General features: G+C 38.4%; 1 protein-coding gene across 1 annotated transcript; it reads left to right on the top strand.

Moving 5' to 3' along the window:
• The first annotated feature begins 157 nt into the window (after window positions 1-157).
• LOC146613931 (uncharacterized) lies at window positions 158-27,943 on the top strand. Its single transcript, XM_085378866.1, has 75 exons — window positions 158-303; window positions 416-477; window positions 576-614; window positions 966-990; window positions 3,000-3,068; window positions 3,147-3,236; window positions 3,320-3,388; window positions 3,514-3,609; window positions 3,754-3,840; window positions 3,967-4,068; window positions 5,451-5,516; window positions 5,622-5,711; window positions 5,800-5,886; window positions 5,969-6,058; window positions 6,192-6,281; window positions 6,391-6,453; window positions 6,589-6,642; window positions 6,748-6,810; window positions 6,891-6,959; window positions 7,072-7,155; window positions 7,351-7,437; window positions 8,148-8,231; window positions 8,302-8,370; window positions 8,453-8,527; window positions 8,610-8,726; window positions 8,819-8,908; window positions 9,076-9,138; window positions 9,233-9,295; window positions 9,371-9,439; window positions 9,550-9,633; window positions 9,733-9,819; window positions 10,244-10,327; window positions 10,418-10,486; window positions 10,627-10,716; window positions 10,969-11,058; window positions 11,142-11,231; window positions 11,315-11,377; window positions 11,760-11,819; window positions 11,907-11,975; window positions 15,196-15,279; window positions 15,440-15,526; window positions 15,608-15,691; window positions 15,795-15,863; window positions 15,935-16,024; window positions 16,105-16,155; window positions 16,249-16,338; window positions 16,428-16,517; window positions 16,609-16,680; window positions 16,814-16,876; window positions 18,020-18,082; window positions 18,171-18,239; window positions 18,350-18,433; window positions 18,533-18,619; window positions 19,700-19,783; window positions 19,874-19,942; window positions 20,083-20,172; window positions 20,425-20,514; window positions 20,598-20,687; window positions 20,771-20,833; window positions 21,216-21,275; window positions 21,363-21,431; window positions 22,454-22,537; window positions 22,686-22,772; window positions 22,854-22,937; window positions 23,048-23,116; window positions 23,363-23,452; window positions 23,544-23,633; window positions 23,719-23,808; window positions 23,901-23,990; window positions 24,082-24,150; window positions 24,272-24,334; window positions 26,078-26,140; window positions 26,233-26,379; window positions 26,609-26,656; window positions 26,910-27,943. The coding sequence occupies exons 1-75, from the start codon at window positions 228-230 to the stop codon at window positions 27,464-27,466; spliced, it is 6,303 nt and encodes a 2,100-aa protein (XP_085234992.1). The 5' UTR covers window positions 158-227; the 3' UTR covers window positions 27,467-27,943.

Raw genomic sequence — 27,943 nt, 5'->3', positions numbered from 1 at the left:
TCCTTTTTGGCAAGGAATTTAATTTAAAGACACGGTTGCTTATTTGTTATTATTTGTGTGCACAGTTGGCTGTGTTTAACTTTTGCCATTTCCAGCAAATTAAGTCATTTATTTATTCCGCCTCTTCTGGGAAGTCATCACTACCCCTGGACATTGATCAGTCAGAGTCTTATAAAAGGCCCGCTGACTGCTGCTGACAGCAGAGGAAGGTTTTGGAAGGAAAAACCATGGCTGGTGGTTCTCAATTCATTTGGATTCCGCTCCTCTTCACCTGTGTACTCTGCACTTCTGATCCCAGAGCTGGTAGGGGGAAATAATATCGTCCTTTTTATTGTCAGTTAATAAGGGTTGAATTAAACAAATACCTGTAACAACAACAAAAAAGTAAATATTTATGTTTTCTCGTTTATTTCAGGCCACAACAGGTTGGTCAGAACTGGGAATCCCGACTTGGACACAATCCTTTCCAGGATCCTTGTAAGTCCCAGAAAATGTGACTTAGCAAATGTTTAGAGATGAGCAGAAGTTTGGCTGCTACTACTAATGATACATTTCTTCTTGTGCATTTACCTTAGCTATCCACTGACTTTCAAAACAGCCCTGTAAATGTGACGGTAAGTAGTAATTATTAAATAGTTATTACATCATGTGATTTATCTCTATAAATATTGTGATCAATAAAAGTTTTAGTATATCTGTATCTGTATCTCCCACTGAGCATAAGATCTCTGTGCTCAGTAGCTTCTTTCAAAAAACAACTAAAAACACATCTTTTTAGAATTGCTGTTTGTTAACTGTCGTCTGTTTTGTTTTATGCTTTGTTATCCTTGTGTGAAGCACTTTGTGATCTTTTATCTAGAAAGGTGCTATATAAATAAAGTTTTACTTACTTACTTACTTACGATAGATATAAGAAACTTGTTATATTATCTTCATCTGATCTAAGATCAAATGTTTTATTACAGTCAATTGTCATCAAAACTTGCACCGGTAAGTGATTTTTATTTATTTATTTTTTACATCTATTTTATTTAACAATACACTACAATCCAAAAACATGTTCCCAGTAAGCTGCTTCTGCTAATCTGGAATGTTTTATTCACTCATCCAAGCGACGTCCAAATCACTCGGATAAGTGATGTAAAAAATGTTTCCCACTGAATATGCTGCATCCACATGAACAGAACCAAGTTTCTGGGATTTAATAACTGGATTATTGAGCGTGCATTGCACAGATTCAAAATGTGATGCCAGTATTTAGCTGAGCGAGTGTCTTAGTGTTGTCTCTACATTATTAGTCAGATAAATAAAGATTTGAAAAACTAAATCTAAAATCTTACATTTAAATGTTTACCTCCTGTCACATTTGACCTCTAACCCCAACTTTAAGGTCAATAGATTGACTTGATAATATTCCTATATAGAGCTCTTTAAAACTAGGTTTCTTACTACTTTCTATAGGCGTGTAGGAAATGATATACAGTATGGTAAATGGCCTGCATTTGTATAGCGCTTTACTCAGTCCCTAAGGACCCCAAAGCGCTTTACACTACATTCAGTCATTCACACACACATTCACACACTGGTGACGGCAAGCTACATTGTAGCCACAGCTGCCCTGGGGCGCACTGACAGAGGCGAGGCTGCCGGACACTGGCGCCACCGGGCCCTCTGACCACCACCAGTAGGCAAACACGGGGTTAGTATCTTGCCCAAGGATATTTGGCATGCAGCCAGGAGGCAGCCTGGGATCGAACCACCGACCTTCTGGTTAGTGGCTGACCTGCTCTGCCACCTGAGCTACAGCCACCCCAGTATGGGGATTTTTAACAGGTTATAACCATTTGAATACAAGTACAATGTTCCCGAATACTTTTTTGAAAACAAAATCAACTCGTGTGCAAAAGCTCTTTTCCACTTGATATTTATTTACTAAATATTTAAACAAATTTTACTGAAATTAATGTTGCACACATGCTATAGCCACATAAAAAAATAATTATAAGTAACTATATATAATATATAATTGTGTAAAACTAATTATAAACAGAATCATGTCGAGTATATTAAAATGGGTTTCAGCAGGGCGAATAACAAAAGGCTGCACGTTGCTCTTGTTTTTACTGCGCTACTAACTTCTTAAAGTACATTTAAAAAGTACAAAGAAATTAAATATATATAAAATACAATACAATTTCCCTTAAGAGTAAATACTGCACAGAAAGTGAGCTGCCTTGGCAGATGTCTGCTTATTATTATTATTATTATTATTATCATTATTATTATTATTATTATTATTATTATTATTATTATTGTTGTTGTTGTTATATTACCTCTGCAACTTTTAAGGATATTGGATGAACTTCTTAAATTTACATAAAAAATTTGTGTTTGATTCAATCAATCAATACATACACATTTAATACATTAAACATGGTCAAAGTAAGAAAAAAAAAAGAGGTCAGCTTATAGAGAAGTTATTTCAAATGAGCCAAAAACTTCAGACTGCTCTAAGCCCTCTGTTTTAGCCAGTTGCCCACATTTGGCCTTCTCAGGTGGAGCTCTGGCTATGAGCAGACATGCGCTACTTACCTTCTGTTCAAATCTTCTGTTTGCAAAGCGCAGCCAGTCAGAAGAAATTAGTCTTAAAGAGACAGGAGGGGAGGAGCTGAAATACTTAGTTTCAAACAGTGGGTGAGCAGTGAGACTGTTTATCTTGCTGCTTTAATATGTGGCATTGCTAACAGTGGCAGGGTGGGGTTTGTGGCTCAGCTGCAGGGGAGGGGTGGAGCAGTGGGTTCAGGTTACGGTGTCAGGGGAGGCTGACACACACCTGAGCTCCATCATCTGATCATGTCTCCCCTATAAAAGATGGTGGGGTGTTGTGTGTGGGTGGCAGCTGCAAAGCTGGGACAGTGTTGGTGAAAAGTACCGAACAATTAAGGTGAAAGCTGTGTGTGTGGGTCCTCATTCGTGTCACCCTAACATTTCCTTATCAGGTGTGAAAGAAACTTTGGAGGTGTTACAAAGGAAACTTCAGCAGGCGAATCACCGTTACAACCAACTCGGTGAGCATACATCCAGCGAAGAGTTTAAGTAGGCCTACTTTTGCTTTGGTTTGTTGCAACCTGTACACTTTCTTACAGGTGACGAGGCCTTTGGGCTGAGGACAGAGGTCATACAGCTGAAAGTGGAACTTGCTGCATGCATGTCAACAGCATCGTCTACATCTGGCAGTAAGCCTTTCCTTGCACATATGTAACAGTTGGAAACAATTTATATCAGCAAAAGTTAAAATGCATGTGTGATTTCCTGACAGCGTACCAACCCAATCTGCAGCTCAAAATGAAGCAGGTGCTGGAGAAGCTTGATGGTGACACACTTCTCCGTAAGTTTTTTGGAAATACAGTAAAATCTCTCGCACAGGTCACGATTTAATCATAATTAATTAAATTTTAATCATATGACGCTGCACAGTTCAGCTTTTATGTAAAAGTGTTTTCTTTCTTTCAGTTTTTAAAATAATGACACTCACCGGGGAGGTGAGCACTTTGCAGGAGAAGATCAAGCTTGCTACTAATTCTAACAGAACTGCAGACGAAATCGCAGGTGAGCTATTTTATCGTTAGCATGATGTGCTTATCTTGCAGTACTGAGAAATGTTTGAATTTGCCTCCACTTGAGCGCTATTCTTCTGGTTGGAGCCACAGAAACTGAATGAAGATGTTTCATTTCTAAACTGGTTTCCTGCAGAGCTGCAGAAAGAGCTGGACAAGACGACGGCTGAACTCAAAGATCAGATACAGGAAGCTGAAGAAAGCCTTTCAAATGCAACTCTCAGTAAGTGTATTTTTGAACCACATTTGAGGAACGGAAGGTCAACCGAAGGCGCTGGTGTTGTGCGAATGCATATATAAGCAGAAGGAAATGGCTCATTGCTTTCTTTCTTTTTTTCTCTTCTTTTAGTACTTCAGATAATCTCCCTGCAGAATCAGCTCTGGGATTTACAAGAGGCAGAAACAAGAGGGGGAAAACCAAACTCTGGGAGTTCAATTGGCATGACTCTGGGTAAACTGCGGGCTCTTTGATTTAACTAAAAAAACTTTTGCTTATTATGTGAAAATTGCTTGTCCACAGTTCAGGCAGAAAAATTGGCACATTGTTCAGTAACTATACCATTCCTTGGTGGCTAATTTTTTAAACTTCATTTCACATTCTCTATTAGTGCTGCTAACAACAGCTTAGTATTTTGTCTAAATAAATTGCAATTAAAACGTAAAAGTTCTTACCCTTTAAATGTCAGTTATTCATGAAAAAGTGTTTGTCTTCATATAACATCAGACATGTTGTAAATAACAAAGAGCATATTCCAGTACAATAATAGCGAGAAAACCCCAACAATCAAATAACCCCTTATGAGCAAGCACTTGGCGATAGTGGGAAGAAAAAACTCCCTTTTAATAGAACCAGGCTCAGGAAGGGGCAGCCGTCTGCCGTGACTGGTTGGAGATGGGTCCATAGATTAATAATAACTCGTCATTAAATGCAAAGTAGTGTATAAACACAAAGAATTTAAAAAAAAACATGAGTGAAGCTAGGCCCATTGCAGTATAACAGCAGGAAGGTTCAGGCTAACATTTGTTAGACAACAAGAGGCCTTGGGTACAGAGTTGAAGGTGAGCAACTTTATTTGGCCTTGTAGCAAGTGGTCACCCAGTCAACTACACTAAACTAAAGCAGCACCTGAAACTATGCTTTTTAATGCTGTAATGTAGCTACTGTAGCGAGTGGCACTGTGGTTAGTGGCTAATACATTTACCCCCACGCAAAAGATCCAGGAGAGGATATAAACCTCGCATTATGGGGTTACAACGTAGAGTATTTCTAGTACTAGCTCCAAGTTGAGATAAAGGGTTGTGTCTGGTATCTGTAGTAATTCAAACATATTGATCTGGAGCTGATGGCTACCTCTTTGGAAAAAAAGATGCAGCAGAAGTGTCATCAATGTGGCAATCTCTGGGAGTTGGTTCATTTTTGAAGCCACAGCTCAAGTGTGGCTTTTTTCCTGTGGTACCATTTTAACTCCTAAATATGCATAGCTGTGCACTGTGGTCTCCCACTTCCTTCTTTCTTGGTCACAGTCGGTTTCTGCGTGAAGGTTGCATAACACACTGTTATATGAAATCCATTTAGTTTTTTGGTAACTTTTTGGTTGCTCAGGACAAAATGGAGCAAAGAAGTGATGGTTGCTGAAATTGATCTAATGCATGGCTGCATATTCCGTAAAAAAAAAAAGAATCTTAAGGAATTTACAATAGGTGTTATGAAATATTTAATAATTATTTAGATTTCAGATTAATATAATGCTAAACTGGGAGAAAAGGTCATCTTCTTTCATTTTATTATGTTATTATATTTCTGTATCCTGACCATTTTCTTCTGCTGCTCAGTGAAAGAACAGCTCAACAGGAAGATCGTTCTGCTGCAAGAAAAAGGAGGTGGCTACTCTGCTAATTGTAAGTGAATCTTTCTAAACAGGCCTGCATTTCTTGTGTGAGTAATAACGTTAAAGGCTTGTCTTTCAACATTTCCCAACACTTCGTTCTCTGCTGGCTGTCCAGTGCTGGAGCTGATTTATGTGCGCACGAAGATTGCAGAGTTGAAGAGGATGATCATCGATGCTATTGAGAAATCCAAAACCTTCGCCGCTGGTGAGTTGTAGATCCCGTCTCTCCTTTGTGGAGCAGCACACGTTTATTCTTTTTTTTACTTTATTTATTTAATTTTTTTTAAATTCAGATGCCAGGAAGCAATGGATGCAAAAGACTGATCTCCTCAGAAAGCTGATTATACAGCTGAAAGATGACGAGAACAACAAGGAACTAAGTAAGTGAACATTCAGCGTCGAGCACGTCCTTTGTGTAGTTATTGCGCCATCAACTCGACACCCTCTTGATTCTTTCGACAGCCTTGCAAATTATGAGAGTGCAGGCCGAGGTGCTACATTTTGACCAGCTGATGAGAAACGCCAAAAACATCACTGATTCCCAAATTCAAGGTAAATGGCAGCACAAATCTTTGAAACTTTACACTACGAAGTCAAGTCACATATGTACTTGTCTTATTTGGAACTACCAAATTATGATCTGCTAATTGCAGTAGAAACATTAATAGCTGTTTATTCATCCTAGGGTTCCGCGTTTTGTTGGACAGAGAGAAGCAAAGGCATGACGTTTTACAGAGGCAACTGGAAGCAGTGGAGTATGTTAAGGCACAGCAGAGTAAGTATAAAGGAGAGGCGGAATGATCACCTCACCAACCTCACCACGTATAAATGTGCTGCTAAGGCCCAACACTCAAGACAATGGTGTTTTCTTTGTCTTTGAACAGTCGTGCAAGTCATCAGCCTAATAGAAGAAATGAAAAAGCAGCACCTGACAGGCCAGCCCACCAGTAAGTCCACCTGCACTAACTTTAGTGTTAAATTCAGAAAAACATTTAACATCATTTGTTTTCTGAGCAGAGAATACTTTCTTAATCCTTGACATTAAGATTGCGATCTTACATTATGATACTTTAAATCTGCAGCTGTGCGTGGAGTTACAGAAAAAGAATACATCGAAGCTCAGGCCAAAATAAGAGGTGAGTGCTCGGTGTGTAGTTTGTTTTTTGTTTTGTTTTTTTAGAAATTTTGAAAACTGTCTGATAAGAGCTTCAAGTACCTGATTTTATCCTTTTATACAAAAGAGCTGCAGAGGAAACTGCGACTGAAGACTGAATTAGATTCCAAATTTGTGAAAAGATATGAGCGTAAGTTTTTAAAATGGCTTTCAGCTACAACCTCTGATTATTCCTGCTTGATTTTAAAGCATGTGTCTCGTTTCTGTTAGAGGTGAAGATCGACTTTGACCGCAAGATTGCTGAACTGAAGAGAACCGAGGACTTCCAACCAGCTCTCAGTGAGTCACGTTGCCGTACGCAGTGTCCAGCGGTGTCTCTCGCTCGGCTTGTAATCTCGTTGTGTTGAATTTGTAATCTGTGTAGTGATGTTTCTGTTGCTTTCTGCTCCAGTTGTAAAGCTGATGAGCCTGCATGATGAACTCAAGGCTTTGAAGGTTCAGATCTCTCTCTCAGAAGACAAAGACTTGACCTCCGGTGAGGGACAGAGGCCACAGATATATACCATACCTTTGTTTTTATTCTATTAATTAAGTGGATTTTTTTAAAGCAATTTTTAAACAGTTTTGCGCTTGAGACAATTAAATTACATCTTTACATTTTCCTTGGGAAAACTGGGAATTTCTCTGATATTTTTAACATCTCTTAATAACCCCTATTTCTGTCCAACAGAGCTACGGAAACAACTGGAGAGAAAACAAGAAGAACTGAGCTCAGGAATTGCAGACATAGAACATCTGACTTCTAGCCCAGGAGCAAGTGAGTTTCTTGACTTTACTTTATGTGAACCAGAATTATTGTTTGAACGCTAACCATTGTTTTTAAGCTAAACTCAAACTGACATTCACAGTTATGTACATAAAGTGCATATTAAAAAGGGACATAACATCCAGTTTTAAAGGGAAAACTAGTGTGGAAGAACCTTAAACTGCTTCCTTTCTAGTGGCCAGCAGAGTTAAGGATTGTAAAGTATAATCATTTAATGTGAAGCTGCTAATAAACGGCTGAAATGCACGACGACTTTCTGATCCTTGTTTTAGACAAATCCACCAATAGTCGCCCTGCTAGGTCCTTGTGCTTTCAGCTGTCGTGCTATTAAATCACAAGCTAGTCAAACACAAACTGAATACAGATGAGACCTGGACTGTCACATATCATGGCTTTTATGGTTAAATCTAACTCAGGTCACATGTAAACCTGCAAAAACCAAGATTAAAGAAAATGAATTAACAGCAGAGTGAAAGAATAATGTTGTGAGAGGCTTTGCTTGATATGCTGGATGTTTTGGGGGTTTATGTTTTATCAATCATTAGTTCAAAAGAGTGTAAAGTAGAGACTTGTTGGAGTGGCACAGGGAAAGAAGGGAACCAATGAGATTCTGAGTTGCTTACAAAAAGCAAAAAATTGGTAGACATTGTTGCAGTAAGATTCATTTTCTAACTTAAAGACTGCACGTTGCTTTGCTTTAGTTTTAAAGATCCTTGAACTGCAACATGAGTTATGGACCCTTCGGAACAAAGCCACCAATGGAACCACAAGCGATCGAGAAGAGGGTTAGTGTTGTTTAAAGTCAAGATAGAACATGCAAAATATAATCTAAATACATACTTTCCTTTTCCTCAGACTTACAGGACAGACTTGACGGCTTCATCGATGAAATCAACAACAGAGCCGGTGAAAACACAAAACTGAGTGAGTCTTGTGAGAAACTCTAAAACTCTCTGCAGTCGTATCTTTTGCAGTCAGCTACATTTTTTTTTAACCTTTTTTTCAGTTCTGAAAATCATCAGTCTGCAAAGTCAGCTGGAGCACCTGGAGACGCTGCTGTCACAAACCTACAATTCAAACTGTAAGTATCTCACCCAAGACCTCATGTTAGCATAGAGTGTCATAATGTTACTGTAGCAACTTGACATGTGTGTCACTTTCAGCTCCAAGCATGGTGATCATAAGGAACACTCTAACATATAAGCTTACACTGAAGAGAGCCGAGCTACAGAAATATATCAATGAGCTGAATAACAAGAATCCGGCTAATGCCAGATTAAGTAAGTCCAGAAAAACACTTGGATCAATCTTGATTGTTGTGAAGTAGCCTAAAACATAATTCTGTACACCCTGACTTTTGTATTTTCTGTAGTTCTGGTTATCGCTGAACTCTACAAACATCTCAAAAGAATTGAAAGAGAAAATCGTGACGATAACGCAGAATCCTCTTTAACATTAACTCGTAAGTATGTCCTACAATCACTGTATCACTTCAAGCGAAATGGGCTTTCATAGAGCGAACGGAACAACATTCATGCCACATGCCTGAGATCGAAAGCTGTTTGCTGCAGGATGTTCATGTTGCTAATTTGCACCATAGTGTTTCAGTCCATTTCTTTTCTTTTAAAGTCCTTCAGATGTTTCTTCAAAACAAAAACAGGGAATATGCTCTTATGAAGGATAAATTCGCAGGTGAGTTGATTTTGTTTTTCTGAATAGATCCATAACTAACAGTTTGTGTCAGAGACAGTTTTTGTTAACTTGGATTTCCTTTTTCACTGAGCAGAGTTGGAGAGGCAACTGCTGTTAAAGACACATGAGTGCTCTGGACTCGAGCAACAACGAAACCGTAAGTTGCGAATCTGACTTTGACCTCAGAGTGTCTGAGACTGAGTTTTGATGTGACTGATTTATTTTTTGTCAGAGCTGAAGACTGAAGTTGAAGATAAGATTGCAGAACTGAACAAAACGAAAGACTTCAAAACTGCTCTGCGTGAGTGCGGTGCAGTTAAAGTCTCTCCTTTTTTTTTTTTGCTCACATCCTCACATTATATTTCAGAACTAATCTGTGCCGTCATATCTGCTCACGTTTGTCTCTGTTAGTCCTGAATGTGATCAACATGAAGGCTGAAGTGAGGGCTTTGAAGGAGCAGATCTCAAACTCAAAAGATCCAGAAATCATCTCACGTGAGTATCAGCTGTCATAGTCAGCACACTTCCTGGAGGAAAAATGTGAAACAAATATGACCTCAAGTCATATATCTGTTTCTCTCTGATTCCCCACAGAGCTGCAGATGCAACTGGAGAAGAAGCAAGATGAACTGATTACTAAGACTGCAGAAATGGAGGAATTGCTTGCCAACCCGAGAGTGGGTGAGTGCACTGCTGTACTCTGTGATCAACACTGTTTAAACAGTCTGACAACCCGCTGCCTATTATTGCAATACTAAGCCTCTGGGGGCAATTGACAACATTTGGGGGCCAGGATTTCCTGCTCTGTGCGTTCTGTGCAGTGGATACTTTTCACATGGGGACCTTCTCTACTTGGAAAAGGCCTATAAATCAGTTAGCTTAATGTCTGCATGGTGTTAAAGAACAAATGATCTTGATGGGTGTAACTTTGCATAATTTTAGAAGAAGCTAAGATTTGTAAAATCACCATCATACTGGGAAAAGAATGTGTTTCTGTCATGTTTTTGCAATTTGGTTGCACTGACACACATTTCCATTTAAAATATCCCTCTAAATGACACAACCAAACCTTACCTGTCATTCATCAGATGTTTGTTTGTTTCAGTTTTACAAATCATTGAGCTCCAGAATGAGATATGGGACCTGCAGAACAAGGATGTGAATGGGACAGCTGGTGACCGGATAAAAGGTACTTTAAGGTTTAAGGTGCTGATTGAGGGTGACACAAAGTCATAGTAGATGACTAAATGTTATTAATACAATTCACTGTTTTTTGCAGCGCTACAAAACAGAATAGACACACTCATGGCTCAAATAGGCAGCAGTGATCGAGATAACACCAAACTGAGTGAGTATGAAGTAACTGTGAGCACAAAGGTTCACTGACAAGTTGAATTTTCTTTCTTTTTACCTTTTTCCCTCTCATGAAGTAATTCTCTCACAGCATGTCTTATAGCAAACTACTCTTTTTGTTTCTTTGTGCTTTAGCACTGAAAATCCTGAATCTGCAGAGTCAGGTGAAGCACCTGCAGAATCTGCTGTCAAACCGCGAGACTCTACAAACCAGTAAGCTAACTGGTAAGTATCTCCCATTGTGCTTTTCCTCTAGTGATAAGAGTGTGACAAATACAAGTGAGCAGGCAGAAGCACAGAGGAGTCAGATGTGGGGCAAGTGAGAGTTTTAGTTTTCCCCATCCTTGTAGAAAAAACAAAATAAGTGTGAGAGATAAAGAAACTTGGTAGCTTTTGTAATTCACAGTACAAAACGTGTACGATGATCTCTCGTGTCTGACCAATAAACCTGTTTTAACTTCTTTAAAATGACCTCAGAGATCACAAATGAGCTTGCAGCCAAGAAGGGAGAGCTGGAGAAACATGTCAATGAGCTGAAACAGAAGAACCAGGAAAATGCCAACCTGAGTAAGTCAAGAAAGACTGCAGTGTCTGCAGAAATGATGAAGGAAAAAAGTTCTGCTTTGATTCTTTCTTCCTCTGTTCCTCAGTTTTGAACATCACTGATCTGCAAAGCCAACTTGAAAACCTTGAAAAAGTTAAGACAGCTGAGGATAAAGAAAGTGCTGCTACAATTTCTAGTAAGTATTTTTCTTTTGATCTCTAAAAGCAAGTATCACCTCTGATACCTTCTTCACCTGAAGCTAACTTTACATTTTGTTAGATCTCAGAAAACAACTGAAGGTTAAAGAGTTGGAGCATTCTCGTGATCAGGAAGTGATCCTCGGTAAGTTCATCCGTGGCATGTTTAAGTTTCTGCAACAAGAAGGATTAAGTTGATTTTAAGATGCTTGCAAGTTTCGGCCGGTCTCCGCAGATTGCTGCCCCTCCCTGGTTCTGCCAGAGATTTGTTCCTGTTAAAAGGGAGTTTTTCCTTCCCTCTGTCACCAAAGCACAGCGCCTTGAGGCAACTGTTGTTGTGATTTGGCACTGTATAAATAAAAGTGAACTGAACTGAATTATTGGAGAAACCTGGAATTAATAGTTTTACAAACTCATAGTCAAAACCCACTGAAAGCCAACAAAATATAACAATATGAGCTTTCATGCTGACCTGTATCAAAAAATAATGCCTAGACTATTGCTTAGTAATGTAACCTTTCTCTTAGACTTGCAGGAAAAACTGAACGAGACAGAAAGCTGTTCAGATTATGAGCAGACAATTACAGGTGAGTGTAATCTTTGACTTGCTGTTCTTTCTCAATATAGAAAACTGTTGTCTGTGATCAGCACCCATAGTAAATGTCTCTGTGCAGATCTGCAGCAAAACCTGAATGACAAAATCAAGGAGCTGCAGTCCAAATCGAGCTCTGTTACTTCACTTGGTGAGTGTTGAATCTGTTAGCTGTACTGTATTAATATGCTCCATCTTCCACCATCCAGTTGATCATATTTAACCAATTTATTTCTGATCTCGGTGAAATTATTTTAAAAGGGAAGATATTAGAAGCCGTTAAGAAGCTCACAGTGTTGCAACACTTGATACATTACAGGACAATAATAAATAATACATCATGATACATGTAGGTATATTTACTGATTAAAAACCCTGAAAGACCATAAGAATAACACCAAGATATTTACTGCATTGTGTATCATCATTAGTGGTGCATGCCTAATAGTACACAATGATAGTGCTATATTAATGTTTGCCATGTTTGTGCACTTGGCCAACAGATATAATCATATTGAGCAAAGTTTTCTCTTTTAATGCTTGGTGGTTGGCAGGCATGCCTAATTCAGCTCTGTGGCTAAATAATGCTAACGTGCTTTTTGCTTTGCTCATGTATGGCACAGAGATGTGTGGTTAGTTTCTCATCATTCTTAACATTTTTGTTATGTGACTATATAGTCATATTTGGTTTCTAAAAAATTCTTACAAAGAGCAAAAAAAATATAAACATAATATACCATTAAAAATGATATTTGTATTCTTTGGAGACAACATAGTCAATGAATAAGTTGCCCTAAATTATGAAGTAAAAAAGTAAGCTCTTACATTGTTTTGAGATGATGAGTTGGATGATTATTCGGTGTACATAGTACGTTCAGTTTTAAAAACAAACAAAACCTGACCTGTAAAGCTTGGGTTTGACATTTACGTGGACTACTGTAATATTGGCATGGCCCCTGACTATCACAAAAACGTACACGTGAAAACTGTAGCTTTAAAAGAGAGACTTAAGGAGTATAGCAAATGTATTGATATCTTTGGTCAAAAAAATGTAAGATCCAAATTGTAATATACAATGTACACTACAGCAGGAATGATTAACAACAGCCACAAAACATTTTAAACTAAAAATGTAGTTTTTCATAATATTTAGCAGTAATGGTGCTATGGTTCCTGCAGTCCTCATGGTCAAATGTCTTCAGCATTACCATTGTCTGCTCATGCTGATTTTTAAGGATTTTATTTCTAATTATTCATTCCTCGTGTAGTGGTGACTTGAACAAATTTTCATGACCTCTGAGTGACGTGCGGGTGACATACACAGAAAGAGGCAGGTGAAACAAATGCAAATGGAAAACGTGATATTGGGGTGGGAAATGGAAGAAATATAATACATATGGAAATCCAAATAATTTGAATGTTTTCTTTAAAAACATATATAGATGTTAATGATTGATATGACGGCATTTGTGCAATTATTATAGAGACATGCTATTATTCTGGAATGGAAATAAGGATGTTTTCACAAGGTGTTAAAGCTGCATAAAACCTAAAAACAGGTCATTTTAGCCCATTGCAGGGTTGTTTGCAGATTTTAATGTTGTGTAATAAAAATGCTTTTATGTGGTCTTACAGGTGCATAATTGCAAAGAAAGGGACACATAAGTCCTTTGCTAGGTGGTTGATTGGCAATATGATGAGGCCAAAATATCTGATAAGTTAGAACCTTCAGGAGCTTGAGATGTATTTGTATGCTAATTTTTAATGCTTAGTTCCAGATGGTCTAGTTTGCAGTCAAAGAAACAAACACACAGACAGACAGAGCATTTTAATATATTTTAAAAAAAAAAGGTTTTAATAATGTGTCACTAATATAAACTGTCTCCCTGACTTGTTTCATCACACTCTCAGTGTTTTATTATACTTCCTCACAGTTAATGAGTTTGTGGTGAAGCCAACCTGAGAGAGATGTAATGTAGACACTAAAGCCGGTGAGCAAGAATGTCATACTAAAGAGGATGGTTCTTTTAAATACGGGGGGGGGGGAGCGAATCAGAAACCCCGGGCACAATGATGAAGCAGGCCTGATCAGAAACAGTTTATTCCCGAGACGGACAGTAGGAATAAAACAACCCAAATACTAATAAGAAAAAAGTATACAATAAAATGTTATTAATATACTAAAATCCCCCAGGAATAAAAAAAAACCCACTTCAAAAACTGCTAAAAATATAATTCTCTGCATGCACTAAAATCCCATCCGGTTCCCTGATGTAACTGTCCACAGTCTAGGATGAATGTTTGTTAGGTGTTCATGAGCTGGACAGAAATTCCCTTTGCGGAGGGGGGTCCACGCCAGCCTCGTCCCAGGCTGACGGGGAGGAGCCTCCCCATATGGAAAAGAAATAGTAAAAACTTATAAAAGACTTGCATAAGATGTGGCCTACTTCATATAGTGAATCATATAAGGCTTATAAGATTTACTCATGAAAGTGGCCACTTTCATATATTGTTTTAGTAAGTATCCAAAACATACAAGTTTCATTTATATAATTTTTCAAGGGATCTTACATCTGTTTTTACTCTTGTATGCTTTTCATACAAGTTTCACACAAGACAGATGCAAACTTTATAAGATTTATACATATCTTTTCCATATGGGTCTATCCCCCTCTCGTCCTCTCACTGGGCCCATCACACACTGGCGTCCGTCGCTCGATACCACCGCGGCTCCACTTGCGTCATCGCCCTGTAAATAAACAAATAGGTGCTAGAACCATCGTCCCGGAAGCGGCCCTGGCTTATAGCCATGGCAACCCTCTGCCAACACGGCTGCACCCAGTGAATGACAGTGGAGACACTACTCACAAATGTAGGCAGAGGTATACCTCTCCCCTGCTACTAATCACACACGTTGTCTCCTACTGTCGCCGTTCCTGCTGTCGGGACTGGGTTGCCATGTCATGCTGACTGGTCCGTCTCCAGATGAGGCACCGCACCCCCACGATCAACCAGCGGGTCCCTCTTTTTCTCCTGGCCTTCGCGCGTTCCTCCTTATATCTGGGGCCTCTCTCCTCCAGTATCCAGCTAGCTTCCTTTTAATAGGTGTTTAGACAGCTGATAGGCCACCTCTGGACACACACATGCCTCAGCAGGTGATCCAGCTAATTTGCCCCATGCTCAGCCTGTCCAAATAGAAAGTGTCCTAGCTGGTATTCACAAAATTTCTTATATGGATCATAGTTGTTAAAATCAGAGCCTTTGCTAAAAACACAACTTACATTGGGCACATGCACAGATGTTGTGCACATTTTCATGTGTCTTAGATGAGAACAGTGAACGCTGATGTTTATTCTGACTGATTCTTTCAGCTCTACAAATTTCTACATTAACTCAGCAAGTGGAGCAACTGAAAGCACAAATGAACAACTCTGTGTCCAAATCCAAGGTTGATGGTGAGTGTGTTTCATTGTCAAGTCAAGTAAGCAGCGCTACTGGGGTCCAGTATTCACATGGTGTACATTAAAGGGTTGTTGTACAGCTTTAATATTAGCTAAATAAATATTTACATTTACGCATAAATCCCCCCCAAACAAAGTTTTGTCTGATCTGCAGAGCTCCAAAAAGTCATAGATGAAAAGAACGAGGAGCTGGACAAACTAACAAAAGAGCTGAAAGAGAGAAGCACTCAACCACGTAGACGTGAGTACAAACAACCTGCTGAAAGAATCCAGATTACTTACTCAAGTACAAATACTTATAAGTGTTCCAACCTTCTTTCAGTTCTGCAGATTATTGCACTGCAAACAGAAATCGAGAAACTTGACACTGTGGCGGAAAATGATAGAGATGAGGAGAAGATTAAAGGTGAGTGACATATCTTACCTGCGTAAAGTAACAAGTGTAAAGCAAAAATAGGATCATTTCTGTTTTGTTTTTTCTTCTTGAAAAAATCATCTTTTTTTCCCAGTACTTCAAGGAAAGCTCACTTATTTGATTGATGGAGTTAAAGATGAACAGGGTGAAAACATTAAGCTGAGTGAGTAACAGTCAGAGTAAAATACTTCCCTCACTCTCTTCTTGTTATATATGCATAAACCTTTTTTGTAGCATTTCAGATCTTGAATCAGCAAGCTGAAATAGCAAGACTGAAGAAGGAAGAAGAAAAGAAGAATCAGGCACAAGAAGCAAAAATTAAAGGTGGGCTCTCCTCAAATGCGATCATAGTAATACTACAAATATTTAAGGACATAAAACATCACTTTTGCCTATTTTTGTAGATCTGGAGAATCAACTGGAGGCCATGAGAAATCAGAGAAACACAAGAAGTGGTATGAGTTCAGTCATGAGTTCTGGTTCAGTCAGCAACAAGGAGTGAAATATCAAACAGCATCCGAGTCCATAACGTTTGTGTTTTGTTTTAGCTGCTCAGATTATGGAGCTTGAAGTGCAAATTAAAGAACTGGAAGATAACATAGCAGCCCTCAAAGAGGCTCATACTGAGAGCCTTGCAGGTACAGAAGAAACTTTGAAATGTATATTGCATGAAGTAACCTGTATTTTAAGCTAATGGTTGTGTTTATTAATCTCAACTCACTTTCAGACCTTCAAAGGAGACTAAAGTTGAAAGAGAGGCAGCTGGATGACACTGAAAGTCAACTTGAGCATATAGATGCAGAGAATTTTAAATATGGTATGAATATTGTTGAATTTGCTTTTTGGTGTCATGCTGTTCATGTCCTTTTAGTACGATATAATATTCCAGTTTTTTGTATTTCCACTAGTGATGGAGATTGCTGATCTGAGGGTGAAACTGAAAAAGGCGGTGACGCAGACATCTGACAAAAAAATCAAAGGTTTGAGATTTTTGCAGTCATTTAACAATTTAGTGCATGTAGAGTCAGTCTCATAAATATTTTGAAGACCTGCAACACATTTCTGCTTGATCTTAAATCCTGTTTAAAAGTACTTTTTTACTTTCTTTGTCAGACGTGGAGAAGAAACTAAAAACACAAGAAGCTGAGAATAAAAAACTTGAAGCTGCAAACAAAGGTTTGTATTTTATTTTTGTTGGGCGACCGTGGCTCATGGGGTTGGGAAGCGTATCTATAACCGGAAGGTCGCCGGTTCAATCTCCGGGTTCTCTGTCCTGGTCGTTGTGTCCTTGGGCAAGACACTTTACCCTACCGCCTACTAGTGTTGGCCAGAGGGGCAGATGGCACGATATGGCAGCCTCGCTTCTGTCAGTCTGCCCCAGGGCAGCTGTGGCTACAACTGTAGCTTGCCTCTACCAGTGAGTGAATGAATAGTGGCATTGTAAAGCGCTTTGGGTGACTTGAAAAGCGCTATATAAATCCAATCCATTATTATTATTTAACTCTTATAGTATAATGCAACAGCTCATTAGCTTAGCTTAGCACACAGACTACAATTAAAACCCTTCTGAGGCCCTGGGACCATTTTTGTACATTTTAGTTTTTCAGTTACAAGCCATTTGCACTGTGTTGAATGGAATATAGCCAAATTCTCTAAAAAAAAGTTTGGTATAATTTCATTTCAAAATTCAAGTCTGACTTCCTTAAATTAGCTTCAGTGGCTAAGCTAACAATACACATCCTCTTAATGAGCAACAGCTCGCCTGGATTTATCTGCTTACTTCTATTTTCCAACTCTGTTTGGCACATATGGATTACAGTAATTGTTGAACATGAGCAGAATAAGTGTGACATGTAATTCCTTTGCAAGGCTTTTGCTGTAGATTAAACAAATAAAGTAAAACATGTTAATTTGTCTTTAGGAATCATGTAGTTAGCTTTAGGGAGGCTAGCTGTTTCCCCTTCTTTCCAATCTTTATGGTAAGCTAACATTCACATTATATAGCATTTTATATCTTGAGATAAAAATTTACAACATAATCTTTAGCCCCTTATAGTACCGGTATCTACTCGGATCAACTTGCCACGGTTTTCAGAGTTTTCCATTAGCTTAATTACCTGCAGTCATGGCGAGCCCATCCCAGTAGAGACTAATGGAAAAGGCGCTTTCAGTCCTTTTAATTTGTTTTGAGTAAGTCCTCCAGATCTCTTTTTTAAAAAGACAAAGACACAAATCAGGGGGTTTTTTCTGAATATATCCATCATATTAAAGAGTTTTGTGCAGAGATCCAATTTTAGTTGTTTGTTTCTTTTGATTCAGAGTTGGAGAAAAAACTGCAATTAAAGACTCAAGAATGCTCTGGACTCGAGCAACAACGAAACCGTAAGTTGTAAATCTGACTTCAACCTGAAAGTTTCTGAGCCTGAGTTTTTGATATGACTGTTTTTTCTTTTTTTCTTTTTTTAATCAGAGCTGAAGACTGAAGTTGAAGATAAGATTGCAGAACTGAACAAAACGAAAGACTTCAAAACTGCTCTGCGTGAGTGCGGTGCAGTTAAAGTCTCTCTTTTTTTTTTTTTGCTCACATCCTCACATTATATTTCAGAACTAATCTGTGCCGTCATATCTGCTCACGTTTGTCTCTGTTAGTCCTGAATGTGATCAACATGAAGGCTGAAGTGAGGGCTTTGAAGGAGCAGATCTCAAACTCAAAAGATCCAGAAATCATCTCACGTGAGTATCAGCTGTCATAGTCAGCACACTTCCTGGAGGAAAAATGTGAAACAAATATGACCTCAAGTCATATATCTGTTTCTCTCTGATTCCCCACAGAGCTGCAGATGCAACTGGAGAAGAAGCAAGATGAACTGATTACTAAGACTGCAGAAATGGAGGAATTGCTTGCCAACCCGAGAGTGGGTGAGTGCACTGCTGTACTCTGTGATCAACACTGTTTAAACAGTCTGACAACCCGCTGCCTATTATTGCAACACTAAGCCTCTGGGGGCAATTGACAACATTTGGTCCAAACCATAGTTTCCATGTGATGTCAGAGCTACTGGGACATGCCCACCTGGTGGACAAAACAGTACAGTGGCCCTTTGCCCTCCAGCCATCCTTTGATTATCTTCAAATTTAACTTAGCCAAAATGCAGCAAAACGTGAGCACACCTCTCCTAACCACACCTCACAGTCCAAATCACACAAATCCCTGCTTCTCCACTGAAATCCGGACTGTCATTGGCAGTCATTTAAGAGGAATGATTTACCTGACACTGGAAAACTACTTTGTTAACTTTAATGTTATATTATGACAATAATATGACATATTAATACTACTAGAACTTTTCTGGCTCTACACTGTAAATGTCCAGGTCAACAAAACATAAGATTTACGCATGGTACTTTGTTTAAGCTAGCTATATAGCACTTACCTTTGCTTTAAAAATAAATTTATTGTTCTTCAGCTCCCACACGATGCCATTATTTACCCATCCTGACTGAAAATACATGTAGTCCCTTGGTTTGGACATGTTAACTGCTGTGTCTTAAGAAGCATCACAGTTGAAAAACTGGGATACTTTTTAATGGTTTCATAAAGAATTTGCTCACCTGTCGCATCTGTCTCAAAATACTGTGTAAGCACAGTATATGAACAATCAGAAAACAGCACTTGGTGATGGTGGAAAGGAAAAACTTCCTTTTAACAGGAAGAAACCCCTGGCTGAATCAGGCAGAGGGGAAATCATCTGCCATTACCGGATGAGGATAAGGAGAGGGAGACAGAACAATAACTAATCATTAAATGCAAAGTGGGATATAAGCACAGAGAGCAAAAAGGTGATTCGGGTTAGTGAAGATGAAACACTAGCAGCTTCAGCATGTTGCAGTGTAACTGCTCAGAGTCATTTGATCCAGCCCTAACTATAAACTTTGTCAAAAAGGAACATTTCACAACCAAACCTTACCTGTCATTCATCAGATGTTTGTTTGTTTCAGTTTTACAAATCATTGAGCTCCAGAATGAGATATGGGACCTGCAGAACAAGGATGTGAATGGGACAGCTGGTGACCGGATAAAAGGTACTTTAAGGTTTAAGGTGCTGATTGAGGGTGACACAAAGTCATAGTAGATGACTAAATGTTATTAATACAATTCACTGTTTTTTGCAGCGCTACAAAACAGAATAGACACACTCATGGCTCAAATAGGCAGCAGTGATCGAGATAACACCAAACTGAGTGAGTATGAAGTAACTGTGAGCACAAAGGTTCACTGACAAGTTGAATTTTCTTTCTTTTTGCCTTTTTCCCTCTCATGAAGTAATTCTCTCACAGCATGTCTTATAGCAAACTACTCTTTTTGTTTCTTTGTGCTTTAGCACTGAAAATCCTGAATCTGCAGAGTCAGGTGAAGCACCTGCAGAATCTGCTGTCAAACCGCGAGACTCTACAAACCAGTAAGCTAACTGGTAAGTATCTCCCATTGTGCTTTTCCTCTAGTGATAAGAGTGTGACAAATACAAGTGAGCAGGCAGAAGCACAGAGGAGTCAGATGTGGGGCAAGTGAGAGTTTTAGTTTTCCCCATCCTTGTAGAAAAAACAAAATAAGTGTGAGAGATAAAGAAACTTGGTAGCTTTTGTAATTCACAGTACAAAACGTGAACGATGATCTCTCGTGTCTGACCAATAAACCTGTTTTAACTTCTTTAAAATGACCTCAGAGATCACAAATGAGCTTGCAGCCAAGAAGGGAGAGCTGGAGAAACATGTCAATGAGCTGAAACAGAAGAACCAGGAAAATGCCAACCTGAGTAAGTCAAGAAAGACTGCAGTGTCTGCAGAAACGATGAAGGAAAAAAGTTCTGCTTTGATTCTTTCTTCCTCTGTTCCTCAGTTTTGAACATCACTGATCTGCAAAGCCAACTTGAAAACCTTGAAAAAGTTAAGACAGCTGAGGATAAAGAAAGTGCTGCTACAATTTCTAGTAAGTATTTTTCTTTTGATCTCTAAAAGCAAGTATCACCTCTGATACCTTCTTCACCTGAAGCTAACTTTACATTTTGTTAGATCTCAGAAAACAACTGAAGGTTAAAGAGTTGGAGCATTCTCGTGATCAGGAAGTGATCCTCGGTAAGTTCATCCGTGGCATGTTTAAGTTTCTGCAACAAGAAGGATTAAGTTGATTTTAAGATGCTTGCAAGTTTCGGCCGGTCTCCGCAGATTGCTGCCCCTCCCTGGTTCTGCCAGAGATTTGTTCCTGTTAAAAGGGAGTTTTTCCTTCCCTCTGTCACCAAAGCACAGCGCCTTGAGGCAACTGTTGTTGTGATTTGACACTGTATAAATAAAAGTGAACTGAACTGAATTATTGGAGAAACCTGGAATTAATAGTTTTACAAACTCATAGTCAAAACCCACTGAAAGCCAACAAAATATAACAATATGAGCTTTCATGCTGACCTGTATCAAAAAATAATGCCTAGACTATTGCTTAGTAATGTAACCTTTCTCTTAGACTTGCAGGAAAAACTGAACGAGACAGAAAGATGTTCAGATGATAAGCAGAAAATTACAGGTGAGTGTAATCTTTGACTTGCTGTTCTTGCTAAATACAGAAAACTGTTGTCTGTGATCAGCACCCATAATAAATGTCTCTGTGCAGATCTGCAGCAAAACCTGAATGACAAAATCAAGGAGCTGCAGTCCAAATCGAGCTCTGTTACTTCACTTGGTGAGTGTTGAATCTCTGAATAAAAAACTTTCTAAGCTGTCAAATTCATCATAATATATTCATTTTTTTTCCTATGATATTGATTTAAAAGTGAAGATTTTAGAAGCTGTAAATCATATTTTACTTAACTTTTTATCACCTTCAACAAAAAAGGTTTAATTCATGATGATGCAATTTTGTAGTTATTAGGGGAACGCCTGAGTCACTCATGGTCAAGCAAGAGCTGCAAATGTACTGCATTATTTATTATGATTACTACTACATGGCATGCCCACGCTACAGTAGTGCCACTGTAGTGTTTGGCCTATTTGTGCAGCTGGCTGATTGATATACTTAATCACATTGGGGGTTGGGGTAATCTCACAAGGTCCTAGGTGGTTGGTAGGCATGTGTAATTCAACTTTGTGAATATAAATAAAACTAGCTGCCTCATAATAAGATATCCAAATAAAAGGAGGTGCATGTAGGTGCATAAAGGCAAAAAATGTCATTTTTAGCCACTTGCTAGGTTTTTGCAATAGGATGGTGTCAATCAGACTTTTTGAATTTAAACTAGATGTTAATGTTGTGCAATAAAAATACATTTATGTTTTTATAGGAGCATAATTGATAAGAAAAGGAACTTTTTAGCCCTTTACTGGGTGGTTGCTATGTGATATGATGACATCATACTATCTGAATATTAAATTTTTTTTTTTTTTGTTATACGTAAAATTGTATTGTATTTATTTAAATTTTTACTTTTTAATTATTTTATTTGCATTTTTCTAATCACTAGGGTTTGAGAGTAACGCAATTTCTATTCTGTGTATGTCCTGTACATGTGGCAGAATTGACAAATAAAGTTGACTTGACTTGACTTAAAATATCTGAATATATCTTAATATGTCAAAAAAAATATATTGCCATGATTTCTTTCTCCACATTCTCAATGTTTTACTATTCGCAGATGTTGTGCACATTTTCATGTGTCTTAGATGAGAACAGTGAACGCTGATGTTTATTCTGACTGATTCTTTCAGCTCTACAAATTTCTACATTAACTCAGCAAGTGGAGCAACTGAAAGCACAAATGAACAACTCTGTGTCCAAATCCAAGGTTGATGGTGAGTGTGTTTCATTGTCAAGTCAAGTAAGCAGCGCTACTGGGGTCCAGTATTCACATGGTGTACATTAAAGGGTTGTTGTACAGCTTTAATATTAGCTAAATAAATATTTACATTTACTCATAACAAAGTTTTGTCTGTTCTGCAGAGCTCCAAAAAGCCATAGATGAAAAGAACGAGGAGCTGGACAAACTAACAAAAGAGCTGAAAGAGAGAAGTACTCAACCACAACGACGTGAGTACAAACAACCTGCTGAAAGAATCCAGATTACTAACTGAGGTACAAATACTTATCAGTGTTCCAACCTTCTTTCAGTTCTGCAGATTATTGCACTACAAACAGAAATCGAGAAACTGGTCACTGTGGCTGAAAATGATAGAGATGACGAGAAGATTAAAGGTGAGTGACATATCTTACCTGCACATAGTGTAAAGCAATGACTTCTTAAAAAATAAAATACATGCATTCGGTGGGAAAAAAAAAGTCATTCCTCATCTTTTTTTCTCCAGCACGTCAAGAAGAGCTCAATTCTTTGATAGAGGGAATTAAAGATGAACAGAATGAAAATATTAAGCTGAGTGAGTAACAGTCAGAATAAAATACTTCCCTCGCTCTCTTCTTCTTTGTCTTTAATATGTATGCACATGTATGTTTATCACAAAAAGTCTGTTTATCTGAATGTAGTGCTTTCAGTGAGTGTTTTCAAGTGACGGAACATTTCTCCCACTGAAAACGCTACGTCCGGATGAACAGACTTAATTTTTCGGGGATTTCCTTACCTGGATGCACTGATCATGCATGAAGATGATTTTCTTTTTTAATAGCATTTCAGATCTTGAATCAGCAAGATGAAATAGCAAGACTGAAGAAGCAACAAAACAGGAAGAATGAGACACAAGAAGCACAAATTAAAGGTGGGATGCAGTGGGCTTTCCTCAGATGTGATCATAGTAATACTACAGATATTTTAAGGATGTAAAACATCACTTTTGCCTGTTTTTGTAGATCTGGAAGATCAACTGGAGGCCATCAGGAATGAGATACAACAAAAGACAGACCTGCTGGATAGAAAAGATATAAATATTGCTAATCTGTGTAAGTATTTTGCTCTGGTTCAGTCAGCAACAAGGATGAAATATCAAACAGCATCAGAGTCCATAATGTTTGTGTTTTGTTTTAGCTGCTCAGATTATGGAGCTTCACGAGCAAATTAAACCACTGGAAAATAACATAGCAGCCCTCAAAGAGGCTCATACTAAGAGCCTTGCAGGTACAGAACAAACTTTGAAATCTATATTTTGCATGAAGTAACCTGTATTTTAAGCTAATGGTTGTGTTTATTAATCTCGACGCATTTTTCAGACCTTCAAAGGAAACTAAAGTTGAAAGAGAGGCAGCTGGATGACACTGAAAGTCAACTTGAGCATATAGATGCAGAGAATTTTAAATATGGTATGAATATTGTTGAATTTGCTTTTTGGTGTCATGCTGTTCATGTCCTTTTAGTACGATATAATATTCCAGTTTTTTGTATTTCCACTAGTGATGGAGATTGCTGATCTGAGGGCGAAACTGAAAGAGGCTGAAACGCAGACATCTGACAAAATCAAAGGTCAGTCATTTAACAATTTAGTGCATGTAGAGTCAATCTCATTAATATTTTGAAGACCTGCAACACATTTCTGCTTGATCTTAAATCCTGTTTAAAAGTACTTTTTTACTTTCTTTGTCAGACGTGGAGAAGAAACTAAAAACACAAGAAACAAAGAATAAAAAACTTGAAGCTGCAAACAAAGGTTTGTATTTTATATTGCAGGTAGTCACAAAATTAATTTGATATTTTGTCGCAAACATGTATCAGGGTTGGATTTAAACATCTGTTTAACTCTTATAGTATAATGCATTCATTTAGCTAACAGGAACTGAAAATTATGGGCAACAGCTAACCTGGCTTTCTCTACTTGTTATGTACTCGACTATTTTCTAACTCGATGTTTGTCATGTATGGATTAGACAAATTGCTGAGCAGAAATAGAGGCGGGCAAGCTGTTTTCCCTTTTTTTGCAGTCTTTATGTTAAGCTAACTAGCTAGTGGCAATACAATCAGTCAGTGTAAAAAGAAAGTATTGGGTCTTAAATACAAGCACAGATGAACTGCAAAACATGATATATTACACCGTCATTGTTTACCTAACAAAACCTAAACCAAAAGGCAGAAGCACTGTATGGAAAAACAGATGCATTTATGAGTGACTCAGTGACTGTGAGGTGCCCGGGTCCTGTGGCTGCAGTAAACAAATAGGGGCTTTTATAGCTGGTGAATGAACGTTAACCTTGATAACTCTTACTACGCTCGGCAGTAACGATACTCTGTTCTCGGCCCTTAGACAGATTATCAGGCTGTCCCGTATTTCACAATAAAACTCTCTCACTTGAGTCTTCTCCAAACAACTTTTTCGGTCTTTTTCTAGTTTTACTGTCATGAACTTTAACATTTAACATGTGAACTGAGGCTTATAGAGTCTCAGATGTAGCACTTTTTGCCCCAGTTTCTCTGAGTATAGCATGGTAAATTTGCTGCAATATCCTAGCCACTGTCTTGAATATTTTCCACTTTCGCGATTCTCTCACTGTAGAATTAGGGACTTTTTTTTTTTTTTGGAAATGGCCTTTCAACCCTGCCACTTACCCTCCTAATTCCTATGGAAGCAATAAGGGTGTAGTTCTCCCAAAGTTGATTCTGTTCATCTGGATGTGGCGTTTTTTGTTTGTTTTTTTTTTAGTGGGAGAAACGTTTCGTCACTCATCCAAGTGACTTCTTCAGTCTCAGCTGACTGCAGGTTTCCCCAATCTTATAAACAGTACATTTGCATAATGACTGAAACCAGCCCACTGAGGAACAATGGGCTGGGAGGTCAGTTCCTTAATCTTAATTATGCAAATTCTCATGACCATTGATCAACCACCACTGATCAAAGACCACTGACCAATGGCCATGAGTCCCATTCACAGAGAGTTGGGGAATGGCTGCAATCACAGCATTGTAAGATGGCAAAAGATGTACCCTTAGGCCCCCTTCTCGATTCAGAGATGATTTTCCCTTTTCACTTAAATGGCCTCCTTGACTCCACGCTCAAATCACCGTTCCTCCATGTCCAGGATGTTACATCCTCATCATTGAAAGAGTGGTGTAGTTCACTAATGGTGTAGTTCATTTTCCACACACTGCTTCTTGTTTTTGAACTACTTTTTGTCCATCTGAGGTTGTATTTACTTAATTTCTGTCTGGTATGATAAGAACCAGATTTTCTTTATGTCTGGAAACATCAAACCTTGGAACTGACAGAGAGTGTACTTTCTTTGGAGCATGTTGCGACTGTCTGTCTATGAAAAGTGCTTAATAAATAGACTTTACTTTCTGACATCTTTTCATCTAAAATTAAACAAGGACAAATAAATGCATTTCTCAAAACATCCAAAACTATCCAAATGTGACTCTCATTTAGCTGGTTCATGTTTAATCTCTCTCCCTCTGTCAGACCTAAAGCAGGAAGTCACAGAGCTGAAGATGTGCTGCTCTCAACCGCCAGAGGAGTGTGAAGGTAAGATTCCCAATGTGACCACATTATTATTGTGTGGATATATTGTACAGATGCACTCCTTGAGGTTCTGAAGTATGTATTTCATCAAACAGACTTGCGAAGAGATTTGCAGCAGTGCCATGATGATGCAGACCGCCAGCTGCAGGAGCTACATCAGAAGGATGCCAAGCTCAACCAGTTGGAGCAGGAGTTACAAAGACAGAACAGGGAGATTAACAAACTGCAGAATAATATTGACAGTATGTTCAAGCCACAGAATGAGCAGATTCAGTATAATATGGGAAAGTGGGTAGTAGTGAATGTGAGATTCTTAATTGGATAATTTAATCTTCTTGTTAGACCTGCAAGCTGAGAAAAACAAACCTCAGGAAATTGTAGAACTTCTAGTTTAGCCCAGAAACATACAAAGAGTAAACTGTTATGACACAAAATCCTCTGACAGACATTCTCTTCTTACTCTGCCCTCAGGGCTTCAAAGGGAACTAGGTCATATAGAAGAAAATACCATCCATACCTGTGAGTCACACACGAAAGTTTGTTTCTTTTTTCTTTTTCTTTGCACTTTTGTTTAAAGCTAATAAAGCTGCACAGATGCCATGAAAAAAAATACACGACTACTCACGCTGCATACAACAGCCTGTTGTGTGAAAACGTCTATATAACTTTAAAGCACACCCTTACATTTTTCACATTAAGGTTAAATTATGCCATCTGTGTTATCAGGGTTGTTTCACTGCATGCTGATTTCAGATGGTGTTTCTTTTAACAGCAAAGATGACCTTCAATCCAGACACAGCGCACCCAAGAATAGTTTTATCTGATGATGAAACCGAGATGTCCACTGCAGATTTTATACAAGACGTCCCCAACAATCCAAGACGGTTTGATGTGATTCTGGGGGCCCTAGGTGCCACTGGCTTCTCATCTGGCAAGCATTACTGGGAGGTTTCAGTAGCTGGAAAGACCTGTTACCACCTTGGGATGACCAGTGAATCTTCTCGAAGAAAGGGATCAATACCCTTCAATCCAAACAATGATTACTGGACTATAGTCCTGGACAAACAGGGTCAGTACAGAGCTATAGAGCAGAGGAGAACGGTTCCCATTCCTACTGAGATACAACCAGTTACCCTGGGTATCCTGCTAGATTACAAAAAGGGAACCATCTCGTTTTATGATTCAGGGTCCAGAACTCATATGTATTCTTTTGTAGGTCAGCACTTCACAGGAAAAATTTATCCATTTGTCAATTTCTGTGTAGAAGATGGCAGCGCTCCAAATCCAGTAGTTTTAATTACTCCTGGAGCAACTGACTGGATAAAATAAGGGTCACGAGAAGTTCTGTCCGCACCCATGTCAAAATGTGTGACATTTACGAGTATGGGAAATAAAATAATAACTGAAGAATAAGTGCACATATTTCTGCTACTGTTGCTATTAAATGCTTCAGACAGTAAAACAAATATACCATGCTTGCAACATTCTCTCCCTGTCTTTAAAGCCAACCTTAAATCTGCCTACTCTCTTTGATTTGAATCATGCTGTTAACTCTATGGTTTTTACCAGCTGTTATTTTTATCAATACTGTGATTTTGATATTTGATTCTATGTAAGGTGTCCCTGAGTGTCTCAGCAGGTGCCTATTAATAAAATTCATTACTAAAATATTTTGTTTATTCTCGTTATCAAAAAAAAGTGTTTCTTGTCCATGTTATTCCAGATGTGTTAATTGCCTCACAGAAGAGCTAAGCCTGTTTAGATATTAACCCACAGCTAGATGTTAAACCTGTTTATTTACAAATT

Source organism: Diplotaxodon limnothrissa, linkage group LG18, assembly GCF_057381915.1.
Source record: "Diplotaxodon limnothrissa isolate DT_005_m linkage group LG18, D_limnothrissa_male_GT1.1, whole genome shotgun sequence".
NCBI lineage: Eukaryota > Metazoa > Chordata > Actinopteri > Cichliformes > Cichlidae > Diplotaxodon > Diplotaxodon limnothrissa.
The sequence above is the reverse complement of the archived record's forward strand: the minus strand, read 5'-3'. Positions and strand labels throughout refer to the sequence as shown.